Below are 15,473 nucleotides of genomic sequence, written 5' to 3'. Positions count from 1 at the left end.
CCTTACTACAAAACTTTAATTAACTTTTAGAAACAATATCATATATATATATATATATATATATATATATATATATATATATATATATATATATATATATATAGTGTTGTCAAAACGGGTCAGCTAGCCCAACCCGACCTGGTCCACCATGGGTTGATCACTTAGTGAGTCAACCCAACCCGACTAATTTATTAGCGAGCCAAAAAATTCGAATCCGGCTCGATTCATCACGGGTTGGCTCATTGGCTCACTTAATTATATTGTTTTGAAATAAAAAAATTTAAAATTATAAACATTTTGCAACCCAACATTAAGCAACAACAAATTCCTCTATTTCAATTTCACCTATAATATATGTTTTTTCAATTCCAATATCTATTTTCACTACTTGTTGCTTTCATTTTTTTGAAGAAAGAGTTTTCATTAGGGTTTTTGACGAAAACGTGTTTGCTTCTTATGCGGTAACCCAACAGATCAGGGGATAAATTCTCTGCACGACATGTATGGGGAACGAGCAGTGTATCCCGAATGCCGGAATGCTAGTAACCCTTTTCATGAATGTAGTGATTACTGTTTTAGAGTAAATACCGATAAAACTGTAGTAGTTGAAATTGTTAAGACTATGTGCTTGATCGAGGTCTTGAGAAATACAAGGAGTTTTCCAAATACAATTTGAGGCAATTAACAACAACTAACCTGTGTTGGGGGTTGGGGATGATCAACAGCGAAGTGAGAGCACCGTGAGAGCAGAGTAGATTCGCGAGAGCATAGTCAGGAGACACTAGTGTAAAAACAGTGTATAACGTCACGCGTCCAACGTCCAACTACTAAATAGCCAACGTTAAAAATGACCAATGGCATTTTTGTAAATAAATATAGTTATTAGACGTCGTTTAGAATTGTAATTCGATGTCAAATTTGTTATATTGGGTAAATTTTGCGAAAATATTTGGCGCGAAGGTGAAAATGTATTTATGTATGATGTCGAATTCCCTAGAATTAGACGTCAAAAGGATATAAAACGTTGAATGCCCTATTGTTAGACGTTAAAAGGTTAGCGAATTCAATAAAAATTTGAGTGGGAGATTGAAAATTCATTCACTTTATCTTAGCGCGTGATACCCTCTTCTTTGCTCAAGCATTTATGGAACGAAGTTTGACAATCATCACATGTAATCTTTCTTTCATTTGTTACAAATGCATATTAATTAACTACTTTAGGTATGATTTTCGTTTGTTTTGACCGATTAAATTTGTGTTCTTGTCCTTCATAGGCGCATTATGTTTTCTTTCTCACTGTTGGGAACACTTTATTTAGACGAATTCACCTTTTGAAGGTTAGTTTTCGTTTTGAAGAACTTATTTGTTGAACTTGTTTGTTGTCTTTTTTTGTTGGACTTGTTTGTTGTTGTTGTTGTTTGGTTGAACCTGTTTGTTGTTATTGTTTGATTGAACTTGTTTGTTGTTTGTTATTGATATTACACTACACGTTCATAGTTCATGATTTATAAAATACATCGATTATTGACAAAATTCGACGTTAATTTGCTTTACGTCAAATTGTTCTATGTTCGATGTCAATTTAACGTCTTCTAATATGACGTCGACCTTGAATTCGATGTGAAAGGCCAAAAAATACTAACGTTATACAATGTTTTTGTACTAGTGAGAATACATTTTAGGGTTTCATAAGATAATAAATTAATAAAATAAAATTAGGTGGTTGGTGAGCTAACCCGGCTCACCATGGGTTGAACCCGGATAAGCCGGGTTTAAATGAATTAGGTTGAAAATTGATCAATACATAAAAAAAAAGTAAATTTTTTTCAAACCCAACCTGACTTGAACTCGTGATAAGTAGGATTGATCTACGATTTGTAACCCATTTTGACAACTATATATATTTATATTATGGTTACTGTAATATATGTAATAGATGCTACTCCAATTTATTTTTTTTACATATATATAATGTACCTCTTTCAAAGTTATTTTATTTTAATAACTTACTCTTTCAAATAATACATTTTTATTGAGAAAATATAAACATTTCGAAAATAAATAAAAATACTAATATTTATTGAAAGTTAAAAATATCAGTTAATTTAGTTTTTGTAAAAAGTTAAATTTCTAGTAATATTGGAACATAAAAAGAATAGAAGAAGAAAAAGGAAGTAAAAAAATATAAGTCTAATTAGTTTTAATTTTCGCATTGTGAAAAATGTGATAGTTTTGAGTTAAACGTCATGTTATTACGTATGAATGACTCTTGGTTCAAGATTTATTGAGTCCAATTTTTTATTTTAATAGGAATGATTCTCTTCAATATATCCACTCAAAAAAATTAGTAGAATGAAAATAAAAATTAAAAACATAAATCATGTTATTAAAAAAGTGGTTTCCAACTAAATAGATAATGTAATAAAGAAATGAGAAAAAAAGAAGGAGAACATCGTTATCTTTTATGCTGCATATAAGTAATGCAACATCCGTGCAATAGACTACTTTCAAAAATTATATTAATAATCATTGTTTCATTAATTAAAATAAAACCATTCAGTATGCTTGTTTAAATATTCAACTAATTTTCAATGAATAAATAAACATTATTATATATTTTTTCAATCCCTTTAAAATGAAAAAATAAAATAAACTTTAACTTTCATATTCCTCCAAAATAAAAGGTAAACAAACCGTTAACTATGTGAATAATAAAGACTCTAATGATAATTTATAGTGACAGTTGTCTTAGGGCATCGTTTCATACACATGCGCTTGGGCAAAAGTTTCTGCGCCAACATCGCGGATCATGTCCTCTAAGTTGTCTTCTTCTGCTTGATTTTCCATATCCATTGTTACATCATAAACATTTTCAGTTGGAGTGACAGTTGGAAAGTCTGTTAATTCGCCGTGTCATATCCATGTTGTATAACTTCGTATGAAACCATCACAGATAAGATGTTCCCTAATATCACTTGCGTTCAACTTCCTCCCATTCAAACAGTTCACACAGGGACATCTGAACTTCACTTCATCATCACCACTTGTACTCGCATTACGTTGCGCAAACTCTATAAATTCCTCTACCCCTCTCTCGTACTCAGTGCTGATGCGTGATAAATTAATCCACCCTCTATCCGTACGCATGTTTACTTTAATTGTTTACACAATTTCAATAATCTTGAATGATCACTTTGATCGTGTTTGTATTCAAGGTGTGACCCTATCCCATTCAAGAAGATTCACTTTTTTTAGTTTATTAAACATATCAATTTTAAACAACATATCTTAAATTTCACGAAATTTTGCCAGCATTTCGCATTGGTCTTCAGGTTACACGAAATGAAAGTGATTATAAATCACAATCAAATATGCACCCAAAGATCAATACAAAACACAACGACAAATTTTCATGAAATTTAAGACATGCATATTAAAATTGATATGTTATAATAAACTATGAAAAAGTTATTACTCTTCTTAAACTGTCCAACCGGACAATTCAAGATTCAATACTTGTAAATTATTATTACCATCTCCTCTATTTTCATTTGTAAAAAGTACATTTGTTCAAAAAAATTGGAGATAGTAAATAATTTTTGTATTGAATCTCAAACGGGAAACTAAGGCTAAATCACAACAACAATATATATTGAAGCAAACAAATAATTACATATGTAACATGCAATATATTCAAGCAAACAATATATTCAACCAAGAGTAAATAACATCAATTGGTCTCAAAATCTATTTATCTTGTTATTTGTTTATGTCTTATATTTTGTTAACTACCTTGACTTACACTCTTTGAATCAATTCCTTGAAAAATACTCAGTCTTTACTTTTTTAACTAACTTCACTTCCATTCTTTGAATTCCTTTCTTCTAAAAGATTTAAATTCAAAAATAAACAAAAACCTAAATACATTTTCAATCACTTAACACCAATTAATCATCCCAAATTCCCAGCCTTCAAAGTTTGTTAAAAAAAACAACTCAGCTTAAATTTTTTTAAATAACAATTCTACAATTCAACGTGTCAATCACTACACTGTACATTTCTAAATATATAATTAAGATTTCACCGTTTTTCCCTATCAATTGTTTATGTTCTTTATGTCTTAATCCAACTCCCAAACCCCCAATACACAAACTGCCGAAAAAACTAACAAAGAAAAACTGCCGAAAAAACTAACAAAGAAAAACTGCCAAAACTCCAAGTAGGGACCAATTTTATTATCAAAGACAGCAAATGAAGACTACCCAAATAAAAACAACCTAAACGTAAAATTTATATATGAGCCTCCACCAATTATTATCAGCAAGAACACAATCAACCAACCTCAATGCAGTGGCAGAGGCAGCAGTGGCGGAGGCTGCAGTGGCGGAGGCCGCACCGACAGAGGCAGCAGTGTCGGAAGCAGCAGCGACGGCCAGCAATGGCGCGGCGGCGAACGGAGGAGGCGCGGCCAAAAACGACAACGAGCAGAGTGGTGGTGGCGCGGCGAACACAGGCGAGACCAAGCACCACAGCGGTAGCGGCGCGGCGAGCCAAGGAGTGCAGTGGTGGTGGTGGTGGACGCGAGGAGGAAGAACGCGAAGGAAGAAGACGCGCAAATGAAACCCAGGTTTGGATTTTGAAATATGAATTGGGGCTTATACCTCGATTACTCAAAAAAACCGAAGCAATAACACCATGCGTGACTAACGACCTCGGTTCCTTGCTGAACCGATGCCTTAGCTGTGACTAACGGCCTCGGTTCCTTTCTGAACCGAGGCCTTATCTCTGGCGTAGCAGGCAAAGTACCTGGCAACGTGGCAAGAGCAGGTGTAACAAACGTTTAAGCCTCGGTTCCTTACGGAACCGATGCCGTAGCTGTGACCAACAACCTCAGTTCCCTACTGAACTGATGTCGTAGCGCTTGTGTAGCAGGCAGAGTACCTGACAGCGTAGTAGGAGCAGGTGTAGCAGGAGCAGGAGCAGACGTTTAGGCCTCGGTTGCGTGGCATAACCGAGGCAATAGAGCCTTCTCAAAAAGCTGTCAAACAGAAATGTCTTTTCTACAGGGCGCTGTGCAGAGGTATATGCTTCGGCTCTTGTTCTAACCGAGGCAGTATGTGCATTCCGCTGTGGGCTCTGTTGCAACCGAGGTATACAGTCTTATATGCTTCGGGTTTTCCATAACCGAAGCGTATATGGCGCGTTTAAATCCGAAATTTTTACTAGTGTAACAAACTTACATGCAAAATTACTGTAATTAATCCTGCATGAGAAAAATAAAAATAGATGAAATTTTTTACAACAAAATTAATTGATTATTTTATATATTCTAAAAATATATTTAGTCAATCAAAAAGAATTAAATATGTTTAGTTAGTTAAGAATTTCAACGTCTTATGTTTTTACTTAATTTTCCTATATAAACAAGTAATAAAGTTTATTAAAATCTCTTGTCTATTTAGTCTTATTAAAATGTTTATATATAATATTTAATAAATTAAAAGTATTTAGGTTTGCAACAAATTAGGACTTAATTACATTTTTTCTCAAAATGAATATTTTTTCTAGAAAAAGACTCATAGGTTGACTTGATCTATAAGGAGCTTTTTGGTCTTGTGGATTTTTCTAGCTCCAACCCATGTGAGTAAGGGGCAAACCAAGTCAGAATGGTCAAATTGATGAGTCATAGATTTGTATATTTATTTATAATAAATTGTTTATTACAAATTTAATATTCTTATAAACTGATGTGAATATAAATATAAAAGGTGTATTTAATTTAATATTTATAAATTAGTTAGAAAGAAAAAAATTTGAAATGTGATTATAATAAATAAGATAATTTAAATTATTGCAATTATGATAATAGAAAATTTATCATAATAAATATTATAATTATGGTTTTTTTTGTAAAATTAATTTTGATAAATGTATATTTATTTGGTTAAAATAGTTAATGTAATAAAAAAATTGTGTAATAAGTTAGAAAAACAAAATTAAATAATAATATGGTTATAGGTGGAAATATTTGAAAATAAATTTAATGTAAAATTAAAAATTAGTAATATGAATGTAAAAATTTTAGGTTTATTTCTAAAAAATATTTAAAAAAAATGAAATATAAATTTAAAATATTAAAAAATATAAAAAATTCTTAATTGAATGTTATCAAAATTTTAAAATACATAAGATATAAAATTCAAATTTAATCATATTATTTTATCATTTAATAAAAAAAAAACAGTTCGGAATATTTTATCAAAAAATTCAAAAAAGAATTTTAAAAAAATTAAAAAATTTTCAATTTTTATTAAAAATTATATATTTTACTAAATTTTTAAATTTTATTTTTATATTTTCTCTAATTAAAATATTTCTTTCAGGCTAAATTAAAAATATTCTTATATTCACATCAGTTTATAAGAATCTTTAAATTTCTAATAAAAAACAATTTATTATAAATAAATATACAAATTTATATTAAAAAATGCCGTTAAGAATTCGTTCCTATAATAATAAACTTTTTAATTATATACTCATGTCAATAAAATTTAAAAATGATCTAAAATAGAAAAAAAAAATCCAATTTAAGAGCTCAATCCAATTCCAAGTATAGTGTCACTTCGGTTTAAGTTATATTACTTAAAACTTGTCATCATTAAAAAACATACTGACAACTTATTGTCTGTTACACTCTCTTAATCGCTTTGATGACTTCAAATTAACTCTCTAAAATACCATAATTGCTAAAAGAACATAATGTTATGTTATCTCATGAAACTCTACTGTGTATTTGAACGTAATCTAAAAAAAATATAAGTTATCTTCGTAAAAATTTACAATGCTCCACTAAAAATGATGTTTAATAAAAAAATACATTAAAAATTTAAAATTATAGAAACTAAAAAATAATTTAATTACTTAAAATTAGATAACTTTAAATTTTACTTTAAAAAATAAGAAATTAAAAAATTTTATACTCAACTTCTCAAATTAATGTTAAGACTACTTGACTAAAGTTGGTATCTCATAGGTTTGATCACATTTTTTTCAAATAATTTCAACAAAAGTTCGTTTGGAGTTAACGTATTTTATGCTCCTTTTCATCCCAATACGTAGTTTTGTAAATACGTGAAGTGGTTTTAGTATTATTTGTATAGGATATATTGCAGTAGTCCATGTATAAACCTCATTTTCTTCTTATTTAAGGAAATGCAATTTTGAGGTTCCAAGAATGATACATTCTGCAACCATATAGTACATATACAGATGCATGTTACGCTTTACTTTTTCTCAGGAAGCTTCTCCAGTAACTCTGGTATCACCTCAAACAGATCTCCAACAAGTCCATAATCGGCTACCTGCAATTTAATACACATCACATAAATTTGCCAAAACAGTTTTCTTCTTCCAATGGTTTGTGACCAATATAGTGTAGAAGTTTCATTCACTTATCTTAATTTTTTTTTTAATTTAAAATTTTGCTTAAGAAAGTCATCGGATACTCCTAATTTCAGTACCTCAGCTTTTACACTACATTAATGCGCTCTCTCATTGCTCACCTCTTTTGGTGTTTTTAAAGCAACAGATAATTAGAAAGAGTGTAAAACTTTAGTGATAATTACTTAGAAATGAAGAGTGGCTTGATGAATTTAAAAGAGCCATTACCTGAAATATAGGAGCATCGGCATCATTGTTCACAGCAACAATAACTTTGGAATCCCTCATCCCGGCCAAGTGTTGAATAGCTCCAGATACACCAAAAGCCATATAGAGCTCAGGGGCAACTATCTTTCCAGTTTGCCCAACCTACATATCAAATTTCCAAAGGAAACATGGACATGAGAACACTATATTACGCCATGAATAAAAGATAAAGGGCTCGCTGAGATTCGATCAAACGCCCTTACGACAGAGGCCTTTGAAATATTACTACCACAGAAGGGGCATAAAGGTCACTAGTGGAAATGAGTCTGTTATGAGTGGAGGTAACTAACTGCACACGTGGCAGGTGAGGATTGGGGGAAGGAGATGCAGGGATACGTGGGGAGGAAAAGAGAATAAAGGCTAGAGAGTACGGGAGGTAGGGGGGAGGAATCATGTTTAGGGTAATGTAGGGTGACTGTTGTCACAGGGCAGAGAGCATTCTCTGATTTATGTTTTCTGGTTTTCGTATTTTTCTGTTCAGATGTGTACTTGTATCACAGGAATACTTTCTTCATTTACATTTCCGATTCAGTAATACCAGGTCCTATCAGTATGTATCTTATTCAATGCATTCAATTGATATATGAACTCAAAAATCCTGTCTGTGTTGTAGCAGCATAATCAGGGGAGCCAATGTTGTAAAAAGAAGAATGAGACTAAATATTTTTTTTTCTCGTTCAGTTTTGCTTTCGTATGTGCAAGAGTATGTGTGGTCGGAGGTTAATCTTGAAAGGAAGTAAAGTTGTCACCTGGAGATCATTAGGAACATATCCTGCATCCACGGCAGCACGAGTGGCACCAACTATGCAAGGAGAACCAAGTTAGCAGATTCTACTTAATTCATATAACAAAGAATAAAATGTAAAAACTGATGAGATGACAGCGAAACCAGCCATCATGTGTAAAGACAAGGATTTTGGTACTAAGATTTTCCATCCTATCAATAACCTAGGAATTTAAATCAGGAAGCATATGAATCCTAAACAAAACAGAAATAACAAGTCTGTAGCCATTAAAATAACTGTCATAATAGCATATATAGAAAATAATACCAGCAGCACCAAGTTTCTCGGCGAGAGCTTCTATCAATTTGAAGTTCTCAGCGCTCTTTAGTGCTCGGCCACCAGTAACTACAACCCGTGCATTCCCAAGATCTGGTCGTTCATCATCCTGAGAACTTTGGGATATATATGTAGACCTTCCCAGATCTGCCCAACGAAAGAAAACAATTTAAGATTCTTTCACCATGATGGAGGTTCACGTATCTAAGTCTCAAGGTAGTAATTGATCAAACAGAGATTTAAAGGACTAAGACTAGTTATATGTGATATTATTAACTTCTCTCTTCATAGAAATAACACTCTTGAAAAAGAAAATAAGAATAAGCTGAAATGAATGTCTAGATTTTAGAAATACTTTTCCTAATAACCATAGAGATATTAAGATATTTTTATCCCAATAATCACTCATTCACAATCCTCTCCTTCAAGCTGTTAAATATTGATCACTCTCAACTTGCCTACAAGATATAGGAATCTTCCTTGAAGAAGTTCCTTAGTGAAGATGTTTGCCAATTGAAGTCCGTAAGGGACATGGGTTGTAACCACTAGACCTCTATCAAGATTCAAAGATTCAATAGACTCTTTGGTAAACAAATGAGGAACAAAGATTTGATAACACTAAATGAGGGATGTCCAAATTTTCTATGATGAGCCATATTTAGGAATTTGCCCATGTTTTTGTTATTGCTCTTTGACTTATGGCTTATGACTTCTCTTTTGTTTGGGTCATTGGACTCTAACACACACAACCCATCTTGTTCCTTAGCAACTAAAATCATCTCCCTCACAACAACGTCCTAAAAGATATAGTAAGAGGAGAGAAACAAAATTGAACAGTTGAAGTCTTTTGTAAGTTTTTGTACAGAGATAAGATAATTGGTCAGTTACGGGACATATAAAACATGCTTTACTTCAATAGATGATTTTAACATTATATTCCCAAATCTGTATGAGTATACTATCACTATTTGCAACTCTGATGAGTTGTTCTTTATTGATTTTAACATATGAATTGAAAAGCATAGGAAAAAGTGTCATGTGATATGCTATTCTTGTATCAAGAATCCAAACTTCTTGAGGTACATGCCCAGTTGTATTGAATGAACTCTTACCTCATGGACAAGGTACACAATCGAATCATTGATTCAATCATTACTCTAGTTGAGAAGGAACATTTGGTTGTTTTGTTTCTTCGTGTTCTAAAATAGTTTGTTTAACCTGCCCCATTTTGTGAGGTTACTTCCTGTGCAATCTAGTACTTCATCTCTCCCATGCAGTTTGAAGCAAAGTTTCTTTAATATGCCCAAATCTTTTCCTGTATGAATAATATTCTACATGGTTGCCTTTTGTAGTAGACTTTCCTCTAGTGTTTAATCCCTTGACAACCTCATCATTGTAAGTGACATCAATTATTCTGTGGTGTAGATCAAACAAATGAGTCAAGTTACAATCCAATCATGGTGTTTGGGATACTACGCTTTAAGTAGAAAGAGTTGCATTCTAATTCGAAGCTGTAACTTTTGGCCAAGTGGTAAACAATCAATCCAACAATCGCTATCAAAGCCAAGGTATCAGTTTTTCCAATAGGACAATTGTTAAGGGGAAAATTGTTGCAAGCCCAGTTGACCCACAGGTAAGCAGCAGTGGTGTTACGTATCCGAGTATGGAACGTAACTAGAACAATCTCTCACACACTCTCACAGACAAAGAACAATCGAAGATGAATGAATAAACCTGTTTTATTGATAAGAATAACTGAATCAAATAGAAAACAAACAATAATTGGGAGCATAACCTCCGTCAATTATTTCTAATAATTGGGAGCATAACCTCCATCAACTATTCTGGAGCATAACCTCCTTTACAAAACTCAATAATCAAAAGCATACCTTTAACCCTAGACTCTCCCTTTATTTATATTAAATATTTCCTAAATAAAATATTTCCCTAGAATAAAATATTTTGCTAGAATATATCTGCATTGAATATAAATATCCTTATATTTAATATAAATATCCCCGTGTATTATCCTAGCATATATCCTTAATTATAAATATCTTATATTGAATATTTCCCTAGAATATATATTTATTTCCTCTAATTAACTTATACTGAATATTCTCCTCGAATGTGGCTCCTTTTCCTGTAATTAGTTCCCCCTCATCTTAACCGTTGCGACTGTTAGGATGGTAATCCTTCAACCATTCGGCTTGACTCTTCACAGCCTACCATCGTTCGGCCTGCTCGCTCCTCGTTGTTTACCGTTCGACCTGTTTGCTCCTCGCCTTCCACCGTTCGGCCTGCTCGGTCCCCGTTGTCCACTGCTCGGCCTGATCATTCCCCGCCTTCCACTATTCGGCCTGGTCGCTCCGCGCCTTCCACCGTTCGGCTTGGTCACTCCCTGCCTTCTACCGTTCGGCCTGGTCTCTCCCCATCTTCCATCGTTCGGTCCCCTTCTCTCACCGTTCGGTCCCCTTCTTCTATATTTTCTTCTCTCATATACCTTCCAAACCTTATCATTACCCCTTACCTTATACCGTAACAAGTGGTGACATCAAAAACAGAATCCCAAGATCAGGAACTCTATATCAAACCCGATAATTACAAACCCGATAATTACATTCTCAAGATCGGGAACTCTATATCAACTTGAATAATTAGAGAGAGAGAGAAGAAATATTTTATTAATCACAAACCCGATAATTACATTCTCAGTTCATCTATTTGTAACAATCCCACTCTTAAAAAGGGAAATAAATATCAGCTAAAATATTTTTTTCTAATTACTATAGAGATGCTAGGATATTTTTATCCCAATAACCCCGTATTCATAACAAAAGTGTACATTTGTCTTTTTCAATTTTCCATAAAATAAAATGTCCATGCACCAGAAACGAAATAACTGACCTTCGTCCAAGGTTGAAAGGTCAACCTGGGATATGGAAGCCTCATTAGAGTCAACTGACTTCTGAAGAGCAGGAAAAGACGTGGATCTAATTGTTAATATACAAGGACTGGCACCAGTATATCGAACAGTACAAAGTGCATTTCCAGCATATATTGGCCTATACAAGAAATCAAAATCTCATATTTAGTTAGAAAAAGAACCCATCATGTATTCATACTTGAGATAGAAGCAGGATCATAATAATTACTCTAATACAAAAGGGTGCTGCATAATCAGCTGCTAAAGCTACAAAAAGGAAAAAGAGATAATTGCAGTAGAGGTCCATTTCAAGAAAAATATTCCTTATATGCATGAACCACCATCTATACTGTATCACTTCAGTCACACCTACGAGTCAGGATTATCACTAGTTCATATCTATTCTGATGTCTTATTATCCAGAGCCAGAAGTTATCAATAGCATATATACTCTGATTGCAATACCTTCCCAGAATTCAAAAGTCCAAGATAATCCAGGTTTTTCGGCTGTCTACTCGCTCTCTAGGACTTCAATTTACTATAAGATCTCTAAGCAGTCAATGCTTTGTTTATAAATAGTTTTTATAATCATGAAAAAAGAAAGAATGATAAAACTATTAACAGCATTGATTACTGAGCTGAAGAAACACGATCATACTAGAACTGTGACCGAGTGAAACATGCTTCATAGCTAAGGCACCAAAAGTTAACCTTCCCAGCCTGACATTTCTAATATTGTTATGCAAATAATCTTTCCAACACTCATAACATAAGATAGTAATGATAATTAAGAATATGATACATCCGTGGTAATTTTATCATTCATGCTCTAAAAGCCTTAAAAATTCAGAAGCATGCTATACATTGGAGTGGACTAAATGGCAAAAAAGTTTCTTTTTAGATACAGTCCAAAATCAGAGAGATCTTCCATGAAATCCATGATATGAACATGAGTGCAGCATTATTGCAAAGGCTAGAATAATAGTAGTATGGCCCCATCATTACAATGGCTTAAATAGTCAATGACTCGCATGATAACAAGGGAATCTTGGTTAACAGGCAAACAACCAATAGCATGGAATTTACATAATAAAAGCAACAATTTCATGCTACCAAAAAGTACAATATAAGCCAACAGCACAATTCATCCATGACAGATTTAATTGTAGGTGACCAGCATCACAGTTTGCAGCAAACAGCCAGGTTCTAGTTACTAAAACATGAAAATAAAACACGGCACATCGTACCTTATAAAAGTATTGGAATCAGAAATTCCAGTAACATCAGTAATTGGAGAAACATCTAAAAGAGCAGCGACTCGTGGCATTATGTTTTTCCCAAAAGAATTTGCTGCAGCAAATATGTGAGAGTAACCACCACTATGCTGAACCAAATGAACTAATTTAGCCCAAGGTTCTGCCAAAGGGTTTTTGAATTTATCGGAATCTGCTACCAGCACCTACACCAGAAGCAGCACACCCACACTAGACATCAAAATCCTGAAACTCAACCTTCCTTTCCAACACATATCTTCACAAACATAACCCACACTCCTTCTCAATAACAAAATAAACATTTCCTTTCCCCTTATCACCATTTCAAGCTCAACACAAATATCCAACGCACCAAAACATGAATTAATCTATAGCATATTTGAAAAATTACAATATCCAATCAACGCCAACAGTAATTAACATTAAAACATTATTGTAATATAAAAAAAATAGCCAACATAGAAACAGAATCCCGCATTATCTTGCACTTGTGCTTTAGCTTCTAACTTTACTTACCATAAGTGTTTCAATTAACTTATTTCAAAGAACCAATAGTTTTTAAGAGAAATTTCCTGTAAAAATAAACTTTATTTGGACTAGCTTCTCTTTAAAGACTTGCAAAAGAAAATAATTACAAAAAAAGTGAAATTAACTTTTCTGTTAAAATTAGTTTATGCATGAGTTAAAAATAAAATTTTTAAAAAACCGTGATAGAGATTCTAAAATTAGCTAATGCATAAGAAATTAGTTTCTTTTTTCATTTCTCTCCTAAAAGTTCTAATACAAAAGCTCATCCAAACAGCCCTTCATCATCTAAAAAATAAGCTTTCCCAAAAACCCCTTAAATATATAAACACAGGGATTCATTCTTTTTTTTGTAAATCACTGATATAGTTATTTTCATAGGAAAATTTGTTCTATTTAAATAAAACTATTTTTTATTGCAAACCTATCTCCTTAAAACAATTGTATTATTATTTTTTTACTTAAAAAAAATACAACAGTATAATACTCTTGAACTGGAAACCATTTGTTAACTTAGAACCACTTGGAGCTGGTAGTTAATTTTAAGAATTAATTTGTATTAAAAAAAAGTCCTAATTACATTTTTCTTTTATAAAAAAAAAGTTTGGGTTACCTTGGAGATTGAAGGGTAGGACGAAGCAGCGTGTGAAGCAGCTTGATGAAGAGAAGGACCGGAACCAGCCAAGAGCACCGAAACGGAAGAGTCAGGGTCGGGAAGACACGTGGCAGCGGCAAGTGCAGAGAGAGAAGGGGGTTTGATAACGCCACCTTCGTGTTCCGCCACAACGAGCGTGCTACCCTACAACAACAACACCACCACAATGAATAGTATAACAAACAGAAGAAGAAATGAATAAAAAATAGCTTTCATTTATTTTGGTATGAATCGTTACGTGTCGAAAAGTGTAGTGGCCGCGGAATGCGGGGCACGAAACGGCGCGTTTCTTTATCACCCTGAGCAACGCGCGAGCGGCCATGGCTGAAGGGTGCGGGTGGCGCTGAAAATTGCTGTGTTGCGGCTGATGGTGTGAAGGGGAAGAAACGGTGTCGTGTTAAGGTGGGAGAGTTGTAAGCTGATGATGATGAAGAAGATGATTATGATAAGTATAACTAACGATGGCGCTGACGTGTTGTTGCGTTTTTAAATGATTTTTCAATAACTGGGGAGCATGCCATGTGCGTGAGGAGGGATGCTGGTTCTCCCCATTTGCATCGGGGTAGGGAAAACGTTGCCAAACAGAGAGTATCATGAAGAAAATTAATTTTAGGTTCAAACGTGCTTTTTATTTAAGTAGGGATTAAGGATATGGTTAGGTAAATCTCTAGATAAGTACCTTTGGAAGAGTGAAATAAATAAAAATAATAATATATCCAAGTTAAAATTAATTAATAGAATTTTCATATATGACCTTTTTTTAGTATAATTTAAGGTTTAAATACCATTGCGATTTTCTTAATAATATACTTATCATTTTACCTTTTCGTCTCAAAAAATATTTTTTACTGCATAAAATATTATTGTTTTGATATTCATATAGTTTTGCATTTAAATGAGATGTGATAAAGACCTTGTTAGTAATTAACACGTGGTACCACAATATAAGTTTTCTCAAATACTCAATGACTTTAGTTAATTTTAGGTTTAATACACTACAAAAATATATAATTTTTCCAGGGATTATTTTTAGCACTTTCGGCGGTTTTAACCCCTGGAAAATTCGTTTCCTGCAGTTTCATTAAGCTCTGGTAAAAGCAGCACCGCTAAACATTACCGGCGGTTTTCTACGAAACCGCCGTAATTTCCAGGGGTTTTTGAAAAACCGTCGAAAATAACCGGAGTTTTGTAGAAACCGTTGGGAATAGTCAGGGTTTCTTATAACCGTCCCTATTTCCAAGGGTTTCCTCTAAACCCGCCGGAAATATATCCTTTTTCCAAATCTTTCCATCAAAGCAGCCACCCTTATAATCTAACAAAGTTTG

The 15,473-nt window shown here is 33.1% G+C and overlaps 1 protein-coding gene across 1 annotated transcript; it reads right to left on the bottom strand.

Annotated features, from left to right (window-relative positions):
* Positions 1 to 7,116: 7,116 nt before the first annotated feature.
* LOC148197394 (electron transfer flavoprotein subunit alpha, mitochondrial-like) lies at positions 7,117 to 14,729 on the bottom strand. Its single transcript, XM_088092546.1, has 8 exons — positions 14,387 to 14,729; positions 14,107 to 14,292; positions 12,942 to 13,153; positions 11,676 to 11,833; positions 8,760 to 8,915; positions 8,457 to 8,509; positions 7,669 to 7,809; positions 7,117 to 7,361 (listed from the first exon to the last, which is right to left on the bottom strand). The coding sequence occupies exons 1-8, from the start codon at positions 14,468 to 14,470 to the stop codon at positions 7,284 to 7,286; spliced, it is 1,068 nt and encodes a 355-aa protein (XP_087948672.1). The 5' UTR covers positions 14,471 to 14,729; the 3' UTR covers positions 7,117 to 7,283.
* Between the last annotated feature and the right edge of the window lie 744 nt (positions 14,730 to 15,473).

Source organism: Vigna umbellata, chromosome 6 (genome assembly GCF_029865625.1).
Source record: "Vigna umbellata cultivar VRB3 chromosome 6, Vumbellata_1.0, whole genome shotgun sequence".
In the NCBI taxonomy this organism is placed as follows: domain Eukaryota; kingdom Viridiplantae; phylum Streptophyta; class Magnoliopsida; order Fabales; family Fabaceae; genus Vigna; species Vigna umbellata.
This window is presented reverse-complemented; position numbering and strand designations above follow the sequence as displayed.

What these genes read in the sequence shown, in the direction of transcription:
- LOC148197394 (XM_088092546.1), bottom strand. Translation starts at nt 14,470, where the DNA reads ATGGCCGCTCGCGCGTTGCTCAGGGTGATAAAGAAACGCGCCGTTTCG. An exon ending in GATTCCAATACTTTTATAAG is followed by an intron (nt 11,834 to 12,941) that starts GTACGATGTGCC and finishes TTTCTTGTATAG; the next exon opens with GCCAATATATGCTGGAAATG. An exon ending in ATGTTCCTAATGATCTCCAG is followed by an intron (nt 7,810 to 8,456) that starts GTGACAACTTTA and finishes TTTGATATGTAG; the next exon opens with GTTGGGCAAACTGGAAAGAT.